This window comes from Oncorhynchus mykiss, chromosome 18, assembly GCF_057628025.1.
Source record: "Oncorhynchus mykiss isolate SJ-2025 chromosome 18, ASM5762802v1, whole genome shotgun sequence".
NCBI lineage: Eukaryota > Metazoa > Chordata > Actinopteri > Salmoniformes > Salmonidae > Oncorhynchus > Oncorhynchus mykiss.
Window position 1 is genome coordinate 42,505,157 of NC_143039.1, and position 27,154 is coordinate 42,532,310.

Below are 27,154 nucleotides of genomic sequence, written 5' to 3' on the forward strand. Positions count from 1 at the left end.
CACAGGTTAGAAATCTGTCCAAATAACGGCACAAACAATATGTGCAAGGCACTAACATGTTGATATACATACATTTATTATCACTTTATTCAAAAGATTTGGTTGATAATTATGGATCCATGCTATCTGTTTAAAAGAGCTTTTGCACACATGCCTGGAATGAGACATCACTGAGTGGAATGGTAAAACAATATAAGTAGCAGGAAAATATGCTCAATACGTCACATCAAATATGGCTGCAAAAGGCATGGTCAGAGTCTGGTCACTAAAGGAACGTGAACCGTGCGGAGCAGTCACAGCACGGTCAAAAACAGTGATGAGAGGAGAGTGTGAAAAGGAAGTGGAAGAGAAGAGGTAGCGTTTCCAGTGCTGCACACCTACCCAGAAATGCTCCAAAGGACACTCTGCCTATGCCTGTCCCAAGGACACATACAGTAGCAAAAGAGAGAGGATGAGAGAGAGAGAGAGAGAGACCAAATGAGTGCATGAGAGAGAAAAAAAACAGGGAAAGTAATACAGGAGCGAGCGAGGGAGAAGGGGAGAGGGAGAGAAAAGATGGCAGACACGAACAAAGCACAGACCTCCAAGGTTTAATTGGGTTAAATCAAACATAAGTGCATCAAACTAAAACACACAAGCTGTAGTGCAAAGGGTGAGACTGTTCCACTACAAGATTAAAGTGTTCGTAAAAAACTGCCCTCCACATAACAAAAAGCAAAGAGCAACATCAAATAATTTTCCCTCAACACTTATCAGCACAATAGCAAACAGCATAATACTTTTTGTTTTTTTACTTTGGCCCTAAGGGGATAAATAACATTTAATTGAGTTGTTTTTTCCCCCTCAGGTAAACAACATTTGCTTACCGAAGTACTCATTGAGGAAGGCAAGCGAGGCTATGTAGCAGCCCAGACTGAGGAACTCTGCTAGCACCATGAGCCAGTGCCAGGTACGGATGTTGAGCGCCACCATGAGCAGCTCGGTGAGGATCAGCGCAGTGAAGGAGATGGCCACCACGTGCACAAACTCAGACTCAAACAACACCAGTGCGCCGTACATCAGGATGCCACCTGGGGGCGCCACAAAGAAGTGTTAGTGACGTAGTACTGGTTGAGTAACAGGTTAACTTCATTGGCTGTTGGCGAGGGGATCCGCTACCAGACAGGTTAACCAGCTTGAGAAAGAAACTAGAGAATGATCAACTAGAATGAATTCTAGTCATCAACTACAATCAAATTGTTTCTAGTTAATAACAATAAGACCTAACATAAAATGTACCGGCTTATTCTTTTAGGGAACCAAATATGACAAGTACATTAGGCCTTTGTTTTGGTTTACTTCTTAAGTTACTTTGATCCCCATTGCTAACTGAAAGTCTGTTATTCAAAATATGTATTAGGATTCAAGTAAGTCTTAAGACACAGGACCTGACTCAATTACAGTATGTATGAGGGCAAACAGACAATAGGTCCAAGTGTATCCAAAAACCAACCAGGTAAACCACTGAGTACTGTAGCTTGACACTCATTCATCAATTCTATAGTGGTGCCTACTGTATTTTGATAGCCTTTCATTTAATTATACCACGCCGCAAATTGAGCTTAATGGCCTATTACTGATCACATAATTGCCTTTTCCATACAGTCTACATACAGTGCATTCCTGGGAGTTAAACTCTGTAATAAATTAAAACCGACGATCGTGGCCTGATATTTTTTCTCCCCCCTCATATCTCCCTGTTTTTCATTGGACTTTGGTAATAGACCTTTAATTAAAAAACGAGAGCTGTCAGGAAGTGACGCTTCAGTGAGAACATAGATCTTTCTCAATACGCTGCATGGCTTAGCGATTACAGAAATATCGATTTACTGGACAGACAAAAGCCTGCGTGTAACTGCAGATGATGCTTGGAAACCTAAGCTACTGAGAAACAGGACTGTCTGAGAGTCAGGGAGCCAGGGGACTGACGGTATCGCACATAGTAAAAATGATGAAATATAAGTGTGGTGCCTGGACGGTCAGTAATAAAAGGTGTTTAAGCTGCGCTTCGTTCAGGTTGCTTTCAGAAGAGCTGCCTTACTGTGCGGATGGATCATTTGGATATAAGAGTTGTGCACCTGGCCAACATCTTCATAATATCCATAATGTTTAGAAGCACCCTCCCCTGTGTTAACATCCATAATCTTCATAATATCCATCATGTTTAGAAGCACCCTCCCCTGTGTTAATATCCATCATCTTCATAATATCCATAATGTTTAGAAGCACCCTCCCCTGTGTTAACATCCATAATCTTCATAATATCCATCATGTTTAGAAGCACCCTCCCCTGTGTTAACATCCATCATCTTCATAATATCCATAATGTTTAGAAGCACCCTCCCCTGTGTTAACATCCATAATCTTCATAATATCCATCATGTTTAGAAGCACCCTCCCCTGTGTTAATATCCATCATCTTCATAATATCCATAATGTTTAGAAGCACCCTCCCCTGTGTGTTAATATCCATCATCTTCAATGTCCATCATGTTTAGAAGCACCCTCTCCTGTGTGTTAGTATCCATCATCTTCATAATATCCATAATGTTTAGAAGCACCCTCCCCTGTGTGTTAGTATCCATCATCTTCATTAATATCCATCATGTTTAGAAGCACCCTCCCCTGTGTGTTAATATCCATCATCTTCATAATATCCATCATGTTTAGAAGCACCCTCCCCTGTGTGTTAGTATCCATCATCTTCATAATATCCATAATGTTTAGAAGCACCCTCCCCTGTGTGTTAATATCCATCATCTTCATGAATATCCATAATGTTTAGAAGCACCCTCCCCTGTGTGTTAATATCCATCATCTTCATAATATCCATAATGTTTAGAAGCACCCTCCCCTGTGTGTTAGTATCCATCATCTTCATAATATCCATAATGTTTAGAAGCACCCTCCCCTGTGTGTTAGTATCGATCATCTTCATAATATCCATAATGTTTAGATCACCCTCCCCTGTGTGTTAGTATCCATCATCTTCATGAATATCCATAATGTTTAGAAGCACCCTCCCCTGTGTGTTAATATCCATCATCTTCATAATATCAATAATGTTTAGAAGCACCCTCCCCTGTGTGTTAGTATCCATCATCTTCATAATGTCCATCATGTTTAGAAGCACCCTCCCCTGTGTGTTAATATCCATCATCTTCATTAATATCCATCATGTTTAGAAGCACCCTCCCCTGTGTGTTAGTGTCCATCATGTTTAGAAGCACCCTCCCCTGTGTGTTAATATCCATCATCTTCATAATATCCATCATGTTTAGAAGCACCCTCCCCTGTGTGTTAGTATCCATCATCTTCATAATATCCATAATGTTTAGATGCACCCTCCCCTGTGTGTTAGTATCCATCATCTTCATAATGTCCATCATGTTTAGAAGCACCCTCCCCTGTGTGTTAGTATCCATCATCTTCATAATATCCATCATGTTTAGAAGCACCCTCCCCTGTGTGTTAGTATCCATCATCTTCATAATGTCCATCATGTTTAGAAGCACCCTCCCCTGTGTGTTAGTATCCATCATCTTTATAATGTCCATCATGTTTAGAAGCACCCTCCCCTGTGTGTTAGTATCCATCATCTTCATAATGTCCATCATGTTTAGTAGCACCCTCCCGTGTGTTAGTATCCATCATCTTCATAATTTCCATCATGTTTAGAAGCACCCTCCCCTGTGTGTTAGTATCCATCATCTTTATAATGTCCATGTTTAGAAGCACCCTCCCCTGTGTGTTAGTATCCATCATCTTCATAATATCCATAATGTTTAGAAGCACCCTCCCCTGTGTGTTAGTATCCATCATCTTCATAATGTCCATCATGTTTAGTAGCACCCTCCCCTGTGTGTTAGTATCCATCATCTTCATAATTTCCATCATGTTTAGAAGCACCCTCCCCTGTGTGTTAGTATCCATCATCTTTATAATGTCCATCATGTTTAGAAGCACCCTCCCCTGTGTGTTAGTATCCATCATCTTCATAATATCCATAATGTTTAGAAGCACCCTCCCCTGTGTGTTAGTATCCATCATGTTTAGAAGCACCCTCCCCTGTGTGTTAGTATCCATCATCTACATAATATCCATAATGTTTAGTAGCACCCTCCCCTGTGTGTTAGTATCCATCATCTTCATAATATCCATCATGTTTAGAAGCACCCCTGTGTGTTAGTATCCATCATCTACATAATATCCATAATGTTTAGTAGCACCCTCCCCTGTGTGTTAGTATCCATCATCTTCATAATGTCCATCATGTTTAGAAGCACCCTCCCCTGTGTTAGTATCCATCATCTTTATAATGTCCATCATGTTTAGAAGCACCCTCCCCTGTGTGTTAGTATCCATCATCTTCATAATATCCATCATGTTTAGAAGCACCCTCCCCTGTGTGTTAGTATCCATCATGTCCATCATGTTTAGAAGCACCCTCCCCTGTGTGTTAGTATCCATCATCTTCATAATATCCATAATGTTTAGAAGCACCCTCCCCAGTGTGTTAGTATCCATCATGTCCATCATGTTTAGAAGCACCCTCCCCTGTGTGTTAGTATCCATCATCTTCATAATATCCATAATGTTTAGTAGCACCCTCCCCTGTGTGTTAGTATCCATCATCTTCATAATATCCATTATATTTAGAAGCACCCTCCCCTGTGTGTTAGTATCCATCATCTTCATAATATCAATTATATTTAGAAGCACCCTCCCCTGTGTGTTAGTATCCATCATCTTCATTAATATCCATCATGTTTAGAAGCACCCTCCCCTGTGTGTTAGTATCCATCATCTTCATAATGTCCATCATGTTTAGAAGCACCCTCCCCTGTGTGTTAGTACCCATCATCTTCATAATAGCCATGTTTAGAAGCACCCTCCCCTGTGTGTTAGTATCGATCATCTTCATAATATCCATAATGTTTAGAAGCACCCTCCCCTGTGTGTTAATATCCATCATCTTCATAATATCCATAATGTTTAGAAGCACCCTCCCCTGTGTGTTAGTATCCATCATCTTCATAATGTCCATCATGTTTAGAAGCACCCTCCCCTGTGTGTTAGTATCCATCATCTTCATTAATATCCATCATGTTTAGAAGCACCCTCCCGTGTGTTAATATCCATCATCTTCATAATATCCATCATGTTTAGAAGCACCCTCCCCTGTGTGTTAATATCCATCATCTTCATAATATCCATAATGTTTAGAAGCACCCTCCCCTGTGTGTTAGTATCCATCATCTTCATAATGTCCATCATGTTTTAGAAGCACCCTCCCCTGTGTGTTAGTATCCATCATCTTCATAATATCCATCATGTTTAGAAGCACCCTCCCCTGTGTGTTAGTATCCATCATCTTCATAATGTCCATCATGTTTAGAAGCACCCTCCCCTGTGTGTTAGTATCCATCATCTTCATAATGTCCATCATGTTTTAGAAGCACCCTCCCCTGTGTGTTAGTATCCATCATCTTTATAATGTCCATCATGTTTAGAAGCACCCTCCCCTGTGTGTTAATATCCATCATCTTCATAATGTCCATCATGTTTAGAAGCACCCTCCCCTGTGTGTTAGTATCCATCATCTTCATAATGTCCATCATGTTTAGAAGCACCCTCCCCTGTGTGTTAGTATCCATCATCTTCATAATATCCATCATGTTTAGAAGCACCCTCCCTTGTGTGTTAATATCCATCATCTTCATAATATCCATAATGTTTAGAAGCACCCTCCCCTGTGTGTTAGTATCCATCATGTCCATAATGTTTAGAAGCACCCTCCCCTGTGTGTTAGTATCCATCATCTTCATAATATCCATCATCTTTAGAAGCACCCTCCCCTGTGTGTTAGTATCCATCGTTAGATTTCCAGGTCTACAGTTCTAACTCAGAAAGCTGCAGAATCCTGTCAATTCTCTTACCTTGGTAAATACTGATCAACACCCAAATGAGAAAAGTCTTGAAAGACAAGGAACGACCCTAGAAGAAGAGAAAAATACAGAATTGCAGACATCATAATCTAATTCCCGTCAAACCACAAAACACAACTTTTGAATTCACGTTAACCTGTTAAACCCTTAATGAAAATAGAGTAAATTGACCATACATTCCCGTCAGCCTGTATTATATAGGAGAGGTTGCCATTTTACCTTGGTGAGGTCTTTGTAAAGCTCAGGGTACAGCAGGGCCATCTCTGGCTTCACGTCCTGGTCCAGCACCAGGGAAAATACAGGGAACATCGTGTAGATGGTAGAATACCTGCACAGAAGGGGAGAACACAGGACTGAGGTAATACAGAACACTGGACCAGTGCATCAATAGAAAGGGTCTCACCACCTCATGTTTAGATGCATGCACATACTGTACGCACCAATGGAAACAATTGCAGTAGAAATATAGACAACCACATACCCAACCATGAGAAAACCCTGGTATAAAGGGACTGATGCAAAGTAGAAAATGGAGGAAAACACTGCCTGCAAAGAGGGAGAGATGAGACACATTTCATTCAAGTCCTTCCATATTCAGTACTAGTAACATAAACATGTTCAGGTATGTTACCTGCATGGTTGATATGATCATGCCTCGGTGCATGACAAACTGGCCCAGGGCTGCTGAACGCTTGTAGCTGTTCCTGCCGTGGACCATGAGCAGCCGGCCAATGTGCTTAAACTGTGTGATGGAGAAATCTGCCGCCAGGGATGCCTGCTTCCCCTCCTGCATGGGGAGAGCATAAGTGTGTAATGTTACTCTACGGAAGGACACACCCCCATAACCGACTCAATACGGCACCCATAACAGGTTTAGCATTTGATTTGACTATTTAACGTTTTAATATGTGGATAGGATAAGAGGAGTGATATGGGTTGTTTACCTTTCCTTCAATGCCGATGCCACAGTCTGCTGCCTGGATCATACTGACATCATTACCTCCATCACCTGGGAGAGACAAGAGAGGACCCCACGTCAGCCACAGGCTCAATAATATGGAAATAAGGCTTACGCCCCAGGATGATGACAGAACAGTGTTAACAATGATGCTTGTGGTGTTTGATTGCCATCTTGTGGACATAATAGGTGTGTGTACCTTCTCGTACTGGGTCTAGTTTCTTCTTTTTCAATTAGTGAGGTATATTACTGGTAGGAATTTTCTACAATTTACTTATTTAATCATTTGGCATTCATTGTACACAGATCATTGTAGCAGTTGTGTCTGATACAAAGGATGAGAGTGGTTAGTTGTTATGCATCTGGGTCTTGCCCAGGGTGCAAAGGGGCTCACCTATGGCACAGGTTCTGTTGGCTGTGTGCTGCTTGAGAAGGTGGACAATCTGGGCTTTCTGAGTGGGGGAGCAGCGACAGCAGACTACTGCTGGACACTGACACGCCAGCTCCACAAACTCATGCTCATAGTACCGCAGACACACCTGTGGGAAGAGAAATATACTGACACGCCAGCTCCTCAAACTCATGCTCATAGTACCGCAGACACACCTGTGGGAAGAGAAACATACTGACACGCCAGCTCCTCAAACTCATGCTCATAGTACCGCAGACACACCTGTGGGAAGAGAAATACTGACACGCCAGCTCCACAAACTCATGCTCATAGTACCGCAGACACACCTGTGGGAAGAGAAATATACTGACACGCCAGCTCCTCAAACTCATGCTCATAGTACCGCAGACACACCTGTGGGAAGAGAAATATACTGACACGCCAGCTCCTCAAAATCATGCTCATAGTACCACAGACACACCTGTGGGAAGAGAAACATATCGATTTGGAAAATGCAAACACATCCGGACCCACACAAGCACATTTACATAATGAAGTATTTACTGTACCATCTCTTCAGATCCATTATCATTATTTTGTATACATTTTATTTAACTACGTAAGTCAGTTAAGAACAAATTCTTATTTACAATGACGGCCTAGGAACAATGGGTTAACTGCCTTGTTCAGGGGTAGAACGACAGATTTTTACCTTGTCAACTCAAGGATTATATCCAGCAACCTTTCGGTCACTAGTCCAACACTCTAACCACTAGGCTACCTGTCAATCAATGGTGTTATAATTAAGCAACAAGGCCAGAGAGGGTGTTCAGCCAAGGGCTGTTCTTCTGCACAATGCATAGTGCCTGGATACAGCCCTTAGGGGTGGTAGATTGGCCATATACCATAAATCCCAGAGGTGTCTTATTGCTATTATAAACTGGTTACCAATGTAATTAGAGCAGTAAAAATACATATTTTGTCATACCCGTGGTATACGGTCTGATATACAGTGAGGGGAAAAGGTACTTGATCCCCTGCTGATTTTGTACGTTTGCCCACTGACAAAGAAATTATCAGTCTATAATTTTAATGGGATGGTTTATTTGAACAGTGAGAGACAGAATAACAACAAACAAATCCAGAAAAATGCATGTCATAACATTTTTAAATTGATTTGCATTTTAATGAGGGAAATAAGTATTTGACCCCCTCTCAATCAGAGAGATGTCTGGCTTCCAGGTGTCTTTTATACAGGTAACGAGCTGAGATTAGGAGCACACTCTTAAAGGGAGTGCTCCTAATCTCACCTTGTTACCTGTATAAAAAGACACCTGTCCACAGAAGCAATCAATCAGATTCCAAACTCTCCACCATGGCCAAGACCAAAGAGCTCTCCAAGGATGTCAGGGACAAGATTGTAGACCTACACAAGGCTGAAATGGTCTACAAGACCATCGCCAAGCAGCTTGGTGAGAAGGTGACAACAGTTGGTTTGATTATTCGCAAATGGAAGAAACACAAAATAACTGTTAATCTCCCTCGGCCTGGGGCTCCATGCAAGATCTCACCTCGTGGAGTTGCAATGATCATGAGAACGGTGAGGAATCAGCCCAGAACTACACGGGAGGATCTTGTCAATGATCTCAAGGCAGCTGGGACCATAGTCACCAAGAAAACAATTGGTAACACACTACGCCGTGAAGGACTGAATCCTGCAGCGCCCGCAAGGTCCCTCTGCTCACTCAAGAAAGCACATATACATGCCCGTCTGAAGTTTGCCAATTAATATCTGAATGATTCAGAGGACAACTGGATTAAAGTGTTTTGGTCAGATGAGACCAAAATGGAGCTCTTTGGCATCAACTCAACTCGCCGTGTTTGGAGGAGGAGGAATGCTGCCTATGAACCCAAGAACACCATCCCCACCTTCAAACATGGAGGTGGAAATATTATGCTTTGGGGGTGTTTTTCCTGCTAAGGGGACAGGACAACTTCATCGCATCAAAGGGACGATGGACGGGGCCATGTACCGTCAAATATTGGGTGAGAACCTCCTTCCCTCAGCCAGGGTATTGAAAATGGGTCATGGATGGGTATTCCAGCACGACAATGACCCAAAACACACGGCCAAGGCAACAAAGGAGTAGCTCAAGAAGAAGCACATTAAGGTCTTGGAGTGGCCTAGCCAGTCTCCAGACCTTAATCCCATAGAAAATCTGTGGAGGGAGCTGAAGGTTCGAGTTGCCAAACGTCAGCCTCGAAACCTTAATAACTTGGAGAAGTTCTGCAAAGAGGAGTGGGACAAAATCCCTCCTGAGATGTGTGTAAACCTGGTGGCCAACTACAAGAAACGTCTGATCTTGATCAAGATTTTGCCACCAAGTACTAAGTCATGTTTTGCAGAGGGGTCAAATACTTATTTCCCTCATTAAAATGCAAATCAATTTATAACATTTTTGACATGCATTTTTCAGGATTTTTTTGTTGTTATTCTGTCTCTCACTGTTCAAATAAACCTACCATTAAAATGATAGACTGATCATTTCTTTGTCAGTGGGCAAACGTACAAAATCAGCAGGGGATCAAGTACTTTTTTCCCTCACTGTACCACGGCTGTTAGCCAATCAGCATTCAGGGCTCAAACCACTCAGTTTATATTTTTTGGGGCTGCATCTACATTACAATCTGCTTTGAGAGGTCTGTGAGAAGTGTTTGTGCTGTAGTACCTCCAAGGAGTCTCCAGAGATGACCAGAGCACAGTCGTGTTTCCTTCTGAAGGCATTGAGCTCCAGATGGGCCTCTCCTCTGTTGGAGACCTGCTCGAGAGCCAGGCAATACAATTAGTGGAAGGACAGATACAGGACCATTTCTTCATCCCTTTAACACTCATCAAGTGACAGATTATTATCTTAAGATGAAAAAGAAAGAGAAGCGTACCGATCTGAATACATGAATATCTTGGCTTCTGGACACCAAATGGGAGCTTTTAGCGATACAAGTAGCTGTCTCCAGCTTATCCCCGGTAAGCATCCATATCTGAAGAGATAACAAAACCATGACATGGAATCAGTGACAGCATTAAAAGCACCATTTTACCATATTTCATATTATACAAGGACTAGTCAGATTCTGGTATGACATGGAATACGTCTTTTTCACAGCTAACATTATACTGTACATGGAAAGGACAGCGCAATATAAATGCAGCCAACATATAACAAGTTCACAGGTGTAGTAAAACACAGAAGAATAGTGTGGTCTCACACCTTGATCCCAGCGTTTCTGAGGAGCTCCAGGGTTGGCCTGACGTCAGCCTGTAGTTGGTCTTCAACCCCAGTCAAACACAGAAGCTCCATCTCCCTCTCCAGACTCTCTACCACTGCTGACACCTTCAGAGCCCGGTCATGGATACTCAGCTTGGCCTGGTTGTAACGGTTCTACACAGAGGGAAAGATAGTCAGTCAGTGAGGGAGGCAGAGATGAGAAAGGAAGTGATAATGAAAGAGATAGGGAGGTAGAAATCCAGTCAAAGGGAGAAAATCAGAGAGAAATAAATAACCGTTGCAAAAGTGTGTAGCGCATCGGGAAAAAGAGGAAAGGAAATAAGTGGAATGAGGGCAAGTTGGCAGCTCATTCGGTTTGAAGATTATTTTCAATTCAGCAGGACATTAAGGAGGGACATTATGTTTTGCACCTCAAAGTCTGTATACTGCTCTTCAGACAGAGATTTCTTAGCCACCACCAGGGTCCGAAGCCCTTCCCTGGCCATGTTCCCACACTGAGAACAAAAGAGGGGATAGTTAGGAAAGAGTGATGTAATATGATAAAACCAGAAATTACTGAACATTTGTAGAGACAAACTTACTCTCTAAAGTCCAGTCAGATACATATTTCTTAAACAAACTACGTTTCAACAAATTTCATATGGCATACAGTAGGTTTAACATACGCTGAATAGCATACGGTACAGGGATAGATCATTTTATCTAATTGAGAGTCAGCTGCATCAGAACAGCACGTACAGTCAACCAACAAAGACAGAAATCAATGGGGAATAACGTTGCCTCGGGAGAAAGTTCAGAGGACACAAAACCACATTTTATTGTTTTATATGAAACGCCAATGAGCTGAAAGTGACGCGCTGATTGCTTATTGACATGGTACCCATATAGCGCCACTGCTTGGACAGTCTACGGGATATTACAGTCAATGGAACATCATTAACACCATTGTTAGGAATATGACATACTGGATGCGTCCCAAATGGCACCTTACTCCCTATATAGTGCATTATATTAAACCAACGCCCGGGTCAAAAATAGTGCACTAAATAGGGAATAGGGTGCGATTTGGGACGCATACATTAATGCCTCCTAGGAAAGGAATCCACTTCATGTTGGTCACTAATTAAATCAAAAACAGCCCCTGGTCCTAAATGACTCAATATTGCCAATACAATTATGAACATACAGTATTGCACACCCAGTCATGGGTGGGCCTGTTGATCTTGTGATGAATGAATGTCCTGGTTAACAACAGAGGTAATTATCCTGCATGTGTTCGATACATTTTGTTCATACGTACAACAGTCTGGATGGAAGCCTTACCTCCTCCTCCAGCCAATCATTGTACTGCACGATACTCGCCATGGCAACATCAGCACCCTTCATATAAAATGTGATGTCACCTGTGGTCTCCTCCTAGAGCAAAATATGAGAGAAAATGTAGATGTATAATCATATAAAAAGCATTCCAGTACATATAGTACGAACACCAGACCTGAATTCAAATATAATTTTTGTTAACAGTTCTAGATGGGGTTTGCACCATTCTGACTTTTCTACGGGTTCCATTAGAGCAGGAAAGCTCAACCAAGCACAGCTTAAGTATTTGAAATGATTTCAAATAGTATTTAAACCCAGGACTGACTGACTGACTAACACACACACACACACACACACCCAGTACCAGTACCAGTGAAAAGTTTGGACACACCAACTCATTCAAGAGTTTCTTTATTTTTTTAAATGTAGTATAATAGTGAAGATATCAGAACTATGAATTAACACATGGAATCATGTAGCAACCAAAAAAGTCCAAATACAGTTGAAGTCTGAAGTTTACATACACTTAGGTTGGAGTCATTAAAACTCATTTTTCAACCACTCCACAAATTTCTTGTTAACAAACTATAGTTTTGGCAAATGTTTACAGACAGATTATTTCACTTAAAATTCACTGTGTCACAATTCCAGCGGGTCAGAAGTTTAAATACACTAAGTCTTTAAACAGCTTGGAAAATTCCAGAAAATGATGTCATGGCGTTAGAAGCTAATTGACATAATTTGAGTCAATTGGGGGTGTACCTGTGGATGTAGTTCAAGGCCTACCTTCAAACTCAGTGCCTCTTTGCTTGACATCATGGGAAAATCAAATAGAAATCAGCCCAAAACTCAGAAAACAAATTGTAGACCTTCACAAGTCTGGTTCATCCTTGGGAGCAATTTCCAAACACCTGAAGGTACCACGTTCATCTGTACAAACTATAGTACGCAAGTATAAACACCATAGGACCAAGCAGCCGTCATACCGCTCAGGAAGGAGACGCGTTCTGTCTCCTAGAGATGAACGTACTTTGATGCAAAAAGTGAAAATCAATCCCAGAACAACAGCAAACAACAAAGCACCCTGTGAAGATGCTGGAGGTAACAGGTACAAAAGTATCTATATCCACAGTAAAACGAGTCCTATATCGACATAACCTGAAAAGCCACTCAGCAAGGAAGAAGCCACTGCTCCAAAACCGCCATAAAAAAAGCCAGACTACGGTTTGCAACTGCACATGGGGACAAAGATTGTACTTTTTGTAGAAATGTCCTCTGGTCTGATGAAACAAAAATAGAACAGTTTGGCCATAATGACCATCGGAGGAAAAAGAGAGAGGCTTGCAAGCAGAAGAACACCATCCCAACCGTGAAGCACGGGGGTAGCAGCATCCCGTTGTGAGGTGCTTTGCTGCAGGAGGGACTGGTGCACTTCACAAAATAGATGGCGTAGAAAAATTAAGTGGATATATTGAAGCAACATCTCAAGACATCAAAAATAGAGCTTGGTCGCAAATGGGTCTTCCAAATGGTCAATGAAAGTCAAGGTATTGGAGTGGCCATCACAAAGCCCTGACCTCAACCCTATAGAAAATGTGTGGGCAGAACTGAGAAAGTGTGTGCGAGCAAGAAGGCCTACAAACCTGACTCAGTTACACCAGCTCTGACAGGAGGAATGGGCCACAATTTACCCAACTTATTGTGGGAAGCTTCTGGAAGGCTACCCCAAGTCTTTGACCCAAGTTAAACAATTTAAAGGCAATGCTACCAAATACCAATTGAGTGTATGTAAACTTCTGACCGACTGAGAATGAATTTTTACTAGGATTAAATGTCAGGAACTGTGAAAAACTGAGTTTTAATGTATTTGGCTAAGGTGTATGTAAACTTTCGACTTCAACTGTATATTTGATATTCTTCAAAGTAGCCACCCTTTGCCTTGATGACAGCTTTGCACACGCTTGGCATTCTCTCAACCAGCTTCATGAGGTAGTCACATGGAATGCATTTCAATTAACAGATGGGCCTTGTTAAAAGTTAATTTGTGGAATTTCTTTCCTTCTTATTAATGCATTTGAGCCAATCAGTTGTGTTGTGACAAGGTAGGGGTGGTGTACAGAAAATAGCCCTATTTGGTAAAAGACCAAGTCCATATTATGGCAAGAACAGCTCAAATAAGCAACAAAAAAACGACAGTCCATCATTACTTTAAGACATGAAGGTCAGTCAATGTGGAAAATTTCAAGAACTTTTACAGTTTCTTCAAGTGCAGTCACAAAACCATCAAACACTGATGAAACTGGCTCTCATGAGGACTGCCACAGGAAATGAAGACAAAGTTACCTCTGCTGCAGAGGATACGTTCATTAGAGTTAGCAGCCTCAGAAACTGCAGCCCAAACAAATGCTTCACAGAGTTCAAGTAACAGACACATCGCAACATCGACTGTTCAGAGGAGACCGTGTGAATCAGGCCTTCATGGTCGAATTGCTGCAAAGAAACCACTACTAAAGGACACCAATAAGAAGAAGAGACTTGCTTGGGCCAAGAAACACAAACAATGGACATTAGACCGGTGAAAATATGTCCTTTGGTCTGATGAGTGCAAATTTTAGATTTTTGGTTCCAACCGCCGTGTTTTTGTGAGACGCAGAGTAGGTGAACCGCATTTGAGGTTCCCACTGTGAAGCATGGAGGAGGTAGTGTGATGGTGCTTTGCTGGTGACACTATGTTATTTATGTTGAATTCAGGGCACTCTTAACCAGCATGGCTACCACAGCATTCTGCAGCGATACGCCATCCCATCTGGTTTGTGCTTAGTGGGACTATCATATATTTTTCAACAGAACAACAACCCAACACACCTCCAGGCTGTGTAAGGGCTATTTGACCAAGGAGAGTGATGGAGTGCTGCATCAGATGACCTGGCCTCCACAATCCCCCGACCCAATTGAGATAGTTTGGGATGAGTTGGACCGCAGAGTGAAGGAAAAGTGGGCCAACAAGAGCTCAGCATATGTGGGAACTCCCTCAAGACTTTTGGAAAAGCATTCCAGGTGAAGCTGGTTGAGAGAATGCCAAGAGTGTGCAAAGCTGTCACCTATTCAAAAGGTGGCTACTTTGAAGAATCTCAAATATGTTTTGATTTGTTTACAACTTTTTTGGTTACTACATGATTCCATATGTGTTGTTTCATAGTTTTGATGTCTTCACTCTTATTCTACAATGTAGAAAATAGTAAAAATAAAGAAAAACCCTGGAATGAGTAGGTGTCCAAACTTTTTACTGATACTGTAGTTTTGTTGACCATTACATGGATGGTAACTACGTCCATACCCTGATGATGATGCCCATCCTCTTGCTCTCTGAGGTGAAGGGGAAGATCTGCAGGATGTAGTAGGTTAGGACCTGTCCTGCTGGGGTCTTCAGCTGCAGGGAGGTCAGGTCCCTGTTCACCAGAGTCAGCCCTACGCTCTCCGTCCACCGCACCAGCGCCACCTGAAGAGGAGCAAAGCACACACACACACACACACATAAACACACACACACACTAAGGTCAATGGTCAGGAACACACCTGCACTACTACACAGACCCAGGCCCTCTGTGCCTCTCACTAGGGGCTAGCTACGGGTCCACATAGAGGGTTCAGAGGTCAAGGTTAGGGGCTCTGTGTACACTCACAGGGTCAACTTCATGATCGTCTTGAATCAAAGGAAACACACAGGAAAGTAACTGGTTCATTGTTAAGTATTATTCACAGCTGAGAGGGAATACAATGAGAGACAGAAGGAGACTGTTGGCCTCATAGTAACAGAAGGACTAACTATAACTCAGTGGCCAATTATTACACAATAGAAGAATGGTGAATAATCCTGAAGTCATAGGCTAGGCTTTAGATTAAGACATATGGTGAAGGGACAAATGTGTTATCCAGGACCATTATAATGGTTGGTAAACCAAAAAATATACACATTTGGATAATTTGTTTTGTCCAATTATCTTAAGTATCACTTGCGGTCAAAAAGCATAAAAAAGGTGACATGGCCAATAATTGAAACAGAAAGGCAAGTAGTAAAACTGGGCTCTACTTAGTTATCATAACGAATGGGGATCTTTGTGTGCGTGTCCCTTCCCCAATAATGGGGCATATGCTCAACCACAGCTTCATGTAAACAACCAACACATCCATGCTCAGTGTGCCAAAATAAATACATTCTGTGGTTTAACAACTGGTTGTATTACACATTGAACTACAAGAACATGCTTTGCATTTCAAAATAGAATCCAGTACACTATTGTGATGCAGTACAGCCCTTTACTGGATATAACCCAAAATCCTGAAGCATCCACAGTTGTAATATTGATAGTTTGTTGCCTTACAAATACTCTGTATACAATGCTCTAGGTGCCTTATCTCTGGAGTGGAGTCCATTCACAAACAGAGGAGTGTTTTTCCTGTTGTCTTTTCCCTCCTCTCCTCAGCAGGAACTCCTGCACCCCAAGTGAGTGTTCAGCTGCACACGACTCAATTCTCCACGGGTTCATTTTCAATTTGCTCACTCAAAGGTTGTTATTATACTCCTGACCTACAAATTGGAACTTCCTGCTAATACCCCATAATTTCTTTCTGTTTCCCCTTTGAGGTCCGTGCTAGAGCTGGCTGTATTTACTTAACACACATCTGTGAATCATAATCGCATGGGCGTACGTGCGGCACATATGTGTGTACAAATGCGTACAGAGTCAGGATTTAATACCTACCTCCTCAATCAAGTTTATCAGCTCCATGGGAACTGTTTAAAGCCATGTCAACTTTGATACAAACTGTATGTAAATCATGTGTTACACAAGTAATGTAAGAGACTACCCGTGACTACTTGACGACAATGGCAGACCGGTTTAAAGTACCCAATCAATCATTTCAATAGCATTCCCAAAGTTCTAGTGATCATGTATATCAACATGGCAGAGCTGCATTTAAAATGAGAGGCAGCTAAGCATTTCATGATGAAAATGGATCTGTAATAGCTAAATTCTTCCCACCATGTCATTACCAATTAGAACTAGGATTTTAACAGCAATCACTAAATATAATTTTCTTAATTGATTTAGGGTGGTCAAAATTCAAAATACTAGCTTGTAGCACTGTAGCTAACACGTGCATGTATGTAAAACATTCTTACATGCCGACTCTGTAGATAAATGTCCATATTTGCAGTTTTATTTGGTCACCTATTGAAAAGGTCAATCAGGGACTTGCATATGCAAGTCAAACAACCAAACCAATGAATTGCTCCTTTGCCTGGTACTCCCATTGGGGTCCCCTTTTTCTATCGGATATCCTATTACCTCCTATTGGAGATGATAAACTCCTACTTCATGAGACTCCACGGTCATTAAATGCCATGGTCAAACATTCTCGGGCCAGTTCCGAATGGCACCCTATTCAATGTAGGCCCTGTTCCAAAGTAGTGGACTATATAGGGAATAGGGTGCCATTTGAGATGCAGCCCTCCTCTGACATCACAGGGTCAGAGGTTAGAGCAGGGCCCTGTTCACAGCATGGTTGACCAGAAGGTCAACTGACCCCTGACCTCGGGTCGGCCCACTCCATCTCCTTAATGACGGCTCATTACATTAGAGAGAGTCAGCTAATTAAATATGGGCCTCATAGCGCTGCACTGACAGGGCTCTGCCACTGTTGTCAATGAGGCTGAGGCTAGAGAGAGAGGGAAAGGAGAGCTAAGGGGAGAGAGAAAGAACAAAGAGAGCGAGAAGGAGAGAGAGATGTGAGCAGAGATGGAGAGGAAAAGAGACACAGATAGGGGTGGGTGAGGGGGAACTGAACAACCACAGACCCTTCTCACCGTCTCTCAGAGAAAATTAAATATTGATCAATCCAAGCAGTGCCAGACAACAGAGGGAGATAGAGCCGAGTGTAAAGGGAAATAAATAAATATACACATGAAGGTGGGACAGGACGGGCGAGCAGGCAGGCAATTCCAGAGCAGACAAAGCGGGAAACCCAGATATATCTTTTGTAACCGTTTTATCTTCATTTGGACTGCTAGGTTGAGCTCGAGCCCAGTGCAAGTCAAGGTAAGTTTCACAAAGGCTTCACAAAATCATTGGGTCATGGGTGAGAAACACTTCACTATATGGTGGGATTAGCGATCCTTTGATTTGTATTGCATATTTATGACAAAGTTATATGGCGAAGACTCCTCCTCATCCAGCAATCTGTCCCTGTGCCCTGTATGTATTCAATATTCATCCAGGACTTTCTTGGATTTCTCAAAAAAATAGCAACCATATTTCCATCAGAATGGAAATAAATAATTGGGTAAGCAGCGCCTGGTACTCATAAACGGCCCTACTCTAGGATTACACAGACAGGCAGTGGAAGGTGACGCCATAGGACTGCCGTTGGGGTCTTTATCAGTCCAGATTCTAAAGGACACAAACGCCGCTGATTAAAATAGCTTAACCTCTGACAACTTTATGGCCTCTGCGTTAACCTGGGCCTCAATGGAATGGCCATTATGACAAACTACAAAGATAATTTAGTGTTGAAGACTGACATCAGAGAGAAACCGGGGTTGTAATCAGTAGCGACTAAATGGAAAACAATGGACTGAAACAGGGAGGGGCTACATGTACTTGTCCAATAAGAAACGCTTGTTTCGGTATTCCGTTGCAAAACATTTTGCTTTGGTGTGAGTAATAAATACAACTCGGTGATGTTAGAGCTGACCTCGTCAGGGCTGGAGGCCTGATAGGTGCGGTTGTCGTCGCTGAAGTCCTGGTCGGCCTCGGCGGCAGTGGACTCCGTCTCCCCGTTGGCGCGGGACTCGTAGACGGGCGTGACGTTGTGGCACAGCGCGATGGCCTTCACTGCCTCGTGGATACGGCTGCTGACGCTCCTGCGGACCTTGGGGGCCGCCGCCTTGGGGGCCTGGGCTGGCTGGGGCTTCCTGGATGGGGAGGAGCTGTTGCTGCTGTTGGACTGCTGGGTCTGGGAGTTCGGCTGTGGAGGCAAAGTACACCACATTTATTATTATTCTGCATACAGGGAGTGGACTATGATGACATGAAAAACAGACATTCCCTATAGGGAATTCCAAATAGCACTGGGCCACATTCAGTTGCCAAACATTCTCGAATGTTGCAGATAGAAATGCCATGACTAGAATCGACATGACTCCTTGTTCTACATAGCATATTTCTATCTGAATGTTCCAAAACGTGTTCTCTGACAACTCCCATCAATTCAACTCAGTGGCGTCTCACGGCAGCCCACTGTGCCACCTAGGTTTGACAGAGTTGATGTGTTCCACTGAAGCGGATGGTTTCGCCTTATTAACCCTTATTGCTGAAAGAGAGAGACTCCTACAAAGACACAAAATGGAAACACTTCAGCAAGCCTACTACAATGGAGTGCTCACTTCACTATGAAGAATGGGAGAGGTGGTCAGTCAAGTTATGAGAGCTCCTTTTATTGCCAGCTGCCATTAACATCATGTTTCATTTCATCCCTCTCTTTCTATTTTCAGAAAACCCTTCACTCTCTCTCTGTTTCAATCACTTACACCGGGGGTGGGTAAAAAATGGTCTGATTAAAGGGATAAACATCTATTTGATTCCTCTATGTCTACATTGACATCTGTAGTTAATAGATTACTTCCACCGAGTTGGCAGATCTGTACACAACTGCACTCTATAGTGTACATTCAATGTAACAATGGCATCACCATAGCTTTGCACATGATATTACATTGATTTATTCCTATGAATTACATAATGTTTACAGATGCCTGCATAATTCAATTTCACACATTGATATCTATATGCCCTTTGTTCGTCACAAACCATTACCCGCAGGGACCTATAATGAGGTTATGATAGATTTCCACGTAGCGTTACAATCAACCTCTGACCCTCTCTGTCATCTCAGTAATAAAGGGAACATGAAACACACCAGCACGACAAATCAATGGCGCTGAAGCGCTAGCTGCTATTGAGTAATGTGCTAAAAAGACTCATCTTTCATTAGCCAAGCTTAAACAGAGTGCAGGCAGATGGTTCCATCCTCAGCACAGCTGTTAGGGGCCTGCCTGAGTGTGAACAATATAATTCAGTCATGCCTTCATCTAGAGATCAACCACCTAGAGGGAACGCTGTATTTTACTGTATGTCAGTGTAACACTCAGGGACTGAGCTTGAATGAACAATGAAAAGGCCAAGAGGAGAAGTAGTGGAGAGAGAGGTTTAACTAAGTGTCTCTTTATGAGGGGTTGTGAGCCATGATCTCTCCTGGTACCTATGAAAGTTAATAAAAAAAAGAGATCAATAGCTAATCTTTCTCCTGTTTATTCCCCTAAATGACAGGTGATGTTTGCACATGTTTACTAAAGTTTCTCAAATTCAGTGAACCATTTAGGACAACACTAAGAATGTGGGATCACCTGTGCGTATGACTGCCCTATATGGCTCTGGATCTCGTCCATGGTGTCTGTCCCATAGGACACTGTCCCCAGGTGCAGCCGCTTGAAGATCATCTCGTTCTGTGTCAGAGTGCCTTCAATTCACAAAGCAGAATGAAGTGAGATTTGTATTAGAGGCAAACAACAGGTTAATGAGTGAGTCTCTCTCTATACCAGCACATAATTCACATACTGCTGTTCATCGAGTCATTTTTGAGTGGGTCATGTATGCATTCTTATAGCTACAGTGTTACCCCTAGGACTTCTTTCAGCATTGGTGGCAGAGTTTATTGGGGGGGACAGACATTTGTCCTCAGAAAAATGCCTAATGACCACGTACCATCATGCATCTCATTACCCGTATGGACTCCCTGTCCTCTCCAACCAACCCAACACAGCATACAAGAGATACTGAGTGTTCCGACTAAAAACTACTGAAAATGGAGGCAGCGGCTCTCGTTTAATGGATGCTGCTTGCCAGAATGTGTATTGATACAGTGTAAACCTGATTAGGGGGCAACTACCTTCCAATAACATTACGGGCCCACAAGGTTATCCAATTCTAATGGATTGATCGTTTTTTGCTTTCTTTCCATGTGGTTTAACTATCAACTGGGATAAATAGGTAAGGAGGCTGGCTAATCTATTCCTACTCTGCCTGGTAAGACAAAGAAGCATGTCGGGACCACCCCCAGAGTTGATCACTTTGATATAAGGTTTGGTTCTTGGAAAGGACACTCATTTGTTCTAAAAGAGTCAGAGAAAGAATACATGTAGAATAAACAAAAGAGAAATTAACTAACAATCTCATGTGAATTCTATATTTTCAGGGGTGCGAACAGGTGAGGGCCCCAAAAGGTGACCACATTTTTTGGGCATGGAAATGAGTGAAAAGTGCAAGAACATTTGGTTATTTTTTGAGAATAACAAGTCCATAATACAGATATAAAAATAGTGTCCAGGTGTAAGGGGGAGTAGGGCTCATCATGACATCGCCTTACATATACTATTCTTCAGATATACTACATATTCTATCCATATACTGTCGATATTGTCTATACATTCCATATACACACATATACAGTACCAGTCAAAAGTTTGGGCACACACTCATTCCAGGGATTTTCTTTATATTTTACAAAATTTCCACAATGTAGAATAATAGTGAAGATATCAAAACTATGAAATAACTCGTATGGAATCATGCAATAACGCAAAAAGTTTTAAACAAATCAAAATATATTTTATATTTGAGATTCTTCAAAGTAGCCACCCTTTTGACATTCTCTCAACCAGCTTCACCTGGAATGCTTTTCCAACAGTTTTGAAGAATGCCAAGAGTGTGCAAAGCTGTCATCAAGGCATATATATACACACACACACACACACACACACATACATACAGTCGGAAGTTTAAATACACTTAGATTGGAGTCATGAAAAGTCATTTTTCAACCACTCCACAAATTCCTTGTTAACAAACTATAGTTTTGGAAAGTAGGTTAGGACATCTACTTTGTGCCTGACACAAGTCATTTTTACAACAAATGTTTACAGACAGATTATTTCACTTAATCACAATTCCAGTGGGTCTGAAGTTTACATACACTAAGTTGACTGTGCCTTTAAACAGCTTGGAAAATTAGAGAAAATTATGTCATGGCTTTAGAAGCTTCTGACAGGCTAATTAACATAATTGGAGGTGTACCTGTGGATGTATTTCAAGGCCTACCTTCAAACTCAGTGCCTCTTTGCTTGACATCATGGAAAAAAACAGCCAAGTCCACAGCAAAAACAATTGTAGACCTCCACAAGTCTGGTTCATCCGTGGGAGCAATTTCCAAAAGCCTAAAAGGTACAATAGTATGCACGTATAAACACCATGGGACCACGCAGCCGTCATACCGCTCAGGAAGGAGATGCGTTCTGTCTCCTAGAGATGAACGTACTTTGGTGCAAAAAGTGCAAATCAATCCCAGAACAGCAGCAAAGGACCATGTGAAGATGCTGGAGGAAACAGGTACAAAAGTATCTATATCCACAGTAAAACAAGTCCTATATCGACATAACCTGAAAGGCCGCTCAGCAAGGAAGATGCCACTGCTCCAAAACCACCATAAAAAAGCCAGACTACGGTTTGCAACTGCACATGGGGAAAAACATTGTACTTTTTGGAGAAATGTAGAACTGTTTGGCCATAATGACCATCATTATGTTTGGAGGAAAAGGAGGGAGGCTTGCAAGCCGAAGAACACCATCCCAACTGTGAAGCACGGGGGTGGCAGCATCCTGTTGTGGGGGTGCTTTGCTGCAGGAGGGACTGGTGCACTTCACAAAATAGATGGCATCAGGAGGCAGGAAAATTATGTGGATATATTGAAGCAACATCTCAAGACATCAGTCAGGAAGTTAAAGCTTGGTTGCAAAGGGGTCTTCCAAATGGACAATGACCCCAAGCATACTTTCAACGTTGTGGCAAAATGGCTTAAGGACAACAAAGTCAAGGTATTGGAGTGGCCATCACAAAGCCCTGACCTCAATCCTATAGCAAATGTGTGGGCAGAACTGAAAAAGCGTGTGCGAGCAAGGAGGCCTACAAAGCTGACTCAGTTACATCAGCTCTATCAGAAGGAACGGGCCAAAATTCACCCAACTTATTGTGGGAATCTTGTGGAAGTCTACCCGAAACGTTTGACCCAAGTTAAAAATTTTAAAGACAATGCTACCAAATACTAATTGAGTAAATGTAAACTTCTGACCCACTGGGAATGTGATGAAAGAAATAAAAGCTGAAATAAATAATTCTCTATTATTCTGATATTTCACATTCTTAAAATAAAGTGGTGATCCTAACTGACCTAAGACAGGGAATTCTTACTAGGATTAAATGTCAGGAATTGTGAAAAACTGAGTTTAAATGTAAACTTCCGACTTCAACTGTACATATATTCAGGACTCCGACATTGCTCATCCTATATTTCTTAATTCCAATCTTTTACTTTTTAGATGTGTATTATTGTGGATTGTTAGATATTACTGCACTGTTGGCGTTAGGAACACAACTATTTTGGTACACCCGCAATAACATCTGCTAAATATGTGTATGCGACCAATACAATATTATTTGAAGTATTTGAGGGATTTAATAATAAGACATGAAAGTTAATGAATAAAAGGTTTTTGGAGTGTTCCATGCTCAATCAAGCACATTGTACCCTCAAATATGAGTGACTTAGGTGAGAAAAAAAATATTCAGCTGCCCCTTTAAGGACGGTAGGTTGCCATGGTAACTGTCGAGAATCTCTGACATCTCTTGGTTAGTTAGCAGTTGCATCAATCGCAAACTAACATTGAAAAATAACCTAGCAAAACTATGTAAATAGACCTTCTGGTAAACCAGACCAACTATGCCTATGTGCCAATTTGTTTTATTTCAGCACCACACTCACATCACATATCTGACAACCCTTTCTTTGACATTCTTTTTGTAGGATGCGTTGGGATGCATTCTGCGCACAGTCAATGATTTCGAAATGAGAAATTACACAGATCTACACAATTCATGTGGATGGCCTATTTTGACATCAAAACAGTGAATATCGCTGAAAAGCGACAAGCTTGCATCCCTGATGGTTACATTTGGTCATACTACAGTGGCTGTGTGTCCTGTCACCTGTTTTGTCAGTCAGTAGGTACACCAGGCGGCCCAGCTCCTCGGGAATGGTACTGGTCCGTACCACAGTACCAGGGATGTTTTCATCTTTCATGATCATCCAACCGTAGGCCGACTTCCCCATGTCTAGATTGACCCGCAAGCTGCAGATACAAATAAAACAGAGGTCAAGTCAAATATGTGTTAACCTTTTGCGTGTAGGGGGCAGTATTTTAGTTTTTGGCTAAAAAACATACCCATTTGAAACTGCCTATTTCTCAGCCCCAGAAACTACAATATGCATATAATTGTCATACTATGATAGAAAACACTCTAAAGTTTCCAAAACTGTAAAAATATTGCCTCCATTTAAAGGGATATCAACCAGATTCCTTTTTCTATGGCTTCCCTAAGGTGTCAACAGTCTTAAGACATAGTTTCAGGCTTTTATTTTGAAAAATGAGCGTGAAAGATCACATTGCGTAAGTGGATAGGTGGGGGCTCTCAGAGTGAGTTTTGCGCATTTCTCCCGGTGTTTTTGAAAATCCTAAACACCGGTTTGATATATTATCAAATATATATTTTAAAAACAACCTGAGGATTGATTATAAAAAATGTTTGACATGTTTCTGTGGAGATTATGGATATTATTTGGAATATACAGTGCCTTGCGAAAGTATTCGGCCCCCTTGAACTTTGCGACCTTTTGCCACATTTCAGGCTTCAAACATAAAGATATAAAACTGTATTTTTTTGTGAAGAATCAACAACAAGTGGGACACAATCATGAAGTGGAACGACATTTATTGGATATTTCAAACTTTTTTAACAAATCAAAAACTGAAAAATTGGCCGTGCAAAATTATTCAGCCCCCTTAAGTTAATACTTTGTAGCGCCACCTTTTGCTGCGATTACAGCTGTAAGTCGCTTGGGGTATGTCTATCAGTTTTGCACATCGAGAGACTGAAATGTTTTCCCATTCCTACTTGCAAAACAGCTCGAGCTCAGTGAGGTTGGATGGAGAGCATTTGTGAACAGCAGTTTTCAATTCTTTCCACAGATTCTTGATTGGATTCAGGTCTGGACTTTGACTTGGCCATTCTAACACCTGGATATGTTTATTTTTGAACCATTCCATTGTAGATTTTGCTTTGTGTTTTGGATCATTGTCTTGTTGGAAGACAAATCTCCGTCCCAGCCTCAGGTCTTTTGCAGACTCCATCAGGTTTTCTTCCAGAATGGTCCTGTATTTGGCTCCATCCATCTTCCCATCCATTTTAACCATCTTCCCTGTCCCTGCTGAAGAAAAGCAGGCCCAAACCATGATGCTGCCACCACCATGTTTGACAGTGGGGATGGTGTGTTCAGCTGTGTTGCTTTTACGCCAAACATAACGTTTTGCATTGTTGCCAAAAAGTTCCATTTTGGTTTCATCTGACCAGAGCACCTTCTTCCACGTTTGGTATGTCTCCCAGGTGGCTTGTGGCAAACTTTAAACGACACCTTTTATGGATATCTTTAAGAAATGGCTTTCTTCTTGCCACTCTTCCATAAAGGCCAGATTTGTGCAATATACGACTGATTGTTGTCCTATGGACAGAGTCTCCCACCTCAGCTGTAGATCTCTGAGTGATCATGGGCCTCTTGGCTGCATCTCTGATCAGTCTTCTCCTTGTATGAGCTGAAAGTTTAGAGGGACGGCCAGGTCTTGGTAGATTTGCAGTGGTCTGATACTCCTTCCATTTCAATATTATCGCTTGCACAGTGCTCCTTGGGATGTTTAAAGCTTGGGAAATATTTTTGTATCCAAATCCGGCTTTAAACTTCTTCACAACAGTATCTCGGACCTGCCTGGTGTGTTCCTTGTTCTTCATGATGCTCTCTGCGCTTTTAACGGACCTCTGAGACTATCACAGTGCAGGTGCATTTATACAGAGACTTGATTACACACAGGTGGATTGTATTTATCATCATTAGTCATTTAGGTCAACATTGGATCATTCAGAGATCCTCACTGAACTTCTGGAGAGAGTTTGCTGCACTGAAAGTAAAGGGGCTGAATAATTTTGCACGCCCAATTTTTCAGTTTTTGATTTGTTACAAAGGTTTGAAATATCCAATAAATGTTGTTCCACTTCATGATTGTGTCCCACTTGTTGTTGATTCTTCACAAAAAAATACAGTTATATCTTTATGTTTGAAGCCTGAAATATGGCAAAAGGTCGCAAAGTTCAAGGGGGCCGAATACTTTCGCAAGGCACTGTACATCTGCGTTGTTGTGACTGCTCTTTCCTAGGGATTTCTGAACATAACACGACAAACAAACTGAGGTATTTTGGGTATAAAAATAATATTTATGGAACAAAAGGAACATTTGTTGTGTAACTGGGAGTCTCGTGAGTGAAAACATCCGAAGATCAAAGGTAAACGATTCATCTGATTGCTTTTCTGATTTTCGTGACCTAGCTACTTAATGCTTAGTGTACATAATGTTTTGTTGTGCTATCGATAAACTTACACAAACGCTTGGATTGCTTTCGCTGTAAAGCATAATTTCAAAATCTGAGACGACAGGTGGATTAACAAAAGGATAAGCTGTGTTTTGCAATATTGCACTTGTGATTTCATGAATATTAATATTTTTTAGTAATATTATTTGACTGTTGCGCTATGCTATTCAGCGGTTGCTGACGAAAATGATCCCGCTAACGGGATGGGTAGCGTCAAGAAGTTAAGCAAAATACACTGCTCAAAAAAATAAAGGGAACACTAAAATAACACATCCTAGATCTGAATGAATGAAATATTTTTATTAAATACTTTTTTCTTTACATAGTTGAATGTGCTGACAACAAAATCACACAAAAATGATCAATGGAAATCAAATTTATCAACCCATGGAGGTCTGGATTTGGAGTCACACTCAAAATTAAAGTGGGAAACCACACTACAGGCTGATCCAACTTTGATGTAATGTCCTTAAAACAAGTCAAAATGAGGCTCAGTAGTGTGTGTGGCCTCCATGTGCCTGTATGACCTCCCTACAATGCCTGGGCATGCTCCTGATGAGGTG

General features: G+C 41.7%; 1 protein-coding gene across 2 annotated transcripts in view; it reads right to left on the reverse strand.

Annotated features, from left to right (window-relative positions):
• atp9b (ATPase phospholipid transporting 9B) overlaps positions 1–27,154 on the reverse strand; it is a 59,728-nt gene that overhangs the window by 3,090 nt on the left and 29,484 nt on the right. Inside the window, exons 13-29 of one of the 2 annotated variants that reach the window (XM_021571743.3) lie at positions 24,102–24,244; positions 20,411–20,523; positions 18,700–18,972; positions 15,281–15,442; positions 11,947–12,039; positions 11,034–11,117; positions 10,606–10,776; positions 10,277–10,375; positions 10,066–10,155; positions 7,340–7,484; positions 6,932–6,996; positions 6,619–6,774; positions 6,469–6,533; positions 6,207–6,315; positions 5,979–6,036; positions 867–1,070; positions 382–414 (exon numbers count right to left, since the gene is read on the reverse strand). In XM_021571743.3, coding sequence (XP_021427418.3) covers positions 382–414; positions 867–1,070; positions 5,979–6,036; positions 6,207–6,315; positions 6,469–6,533; positions 6,619–6,774; positions 6,932–6,996; positions 7,340–7,484; positions 10,066–10,155; positions 10,277–10,375; positions 10,606–10,776; positions 11,034–11,117; positions 11,947–12,039; positions 15,281–15,442; positions 18,700–18,972; positions 20,411–20,523; positions 24,102–24,244 — 2,063 coding nt within the window. The remainder of the gene's footprint in view (positions 1–381; positions 415–866; positions 1,071–5,978; positions 6,037–6,206; positions 6,316–6,468; positions 6,534–6,618; positions 6,775–6,931; positions 6,997–7,339; positions 7,485–10,065; positions 10,156–10,276; positions 10,376–10,605; positions 10,777–11,033; positions 11,118–11,946; positions 12,040–15,280; positions 15,443–18,699; positions 18,973–20,410; positions 20,524–24,101; positions 24,245–27,154) is intronic. The other variant, XM_021571744.3, reaches the window with a different exon arrangement.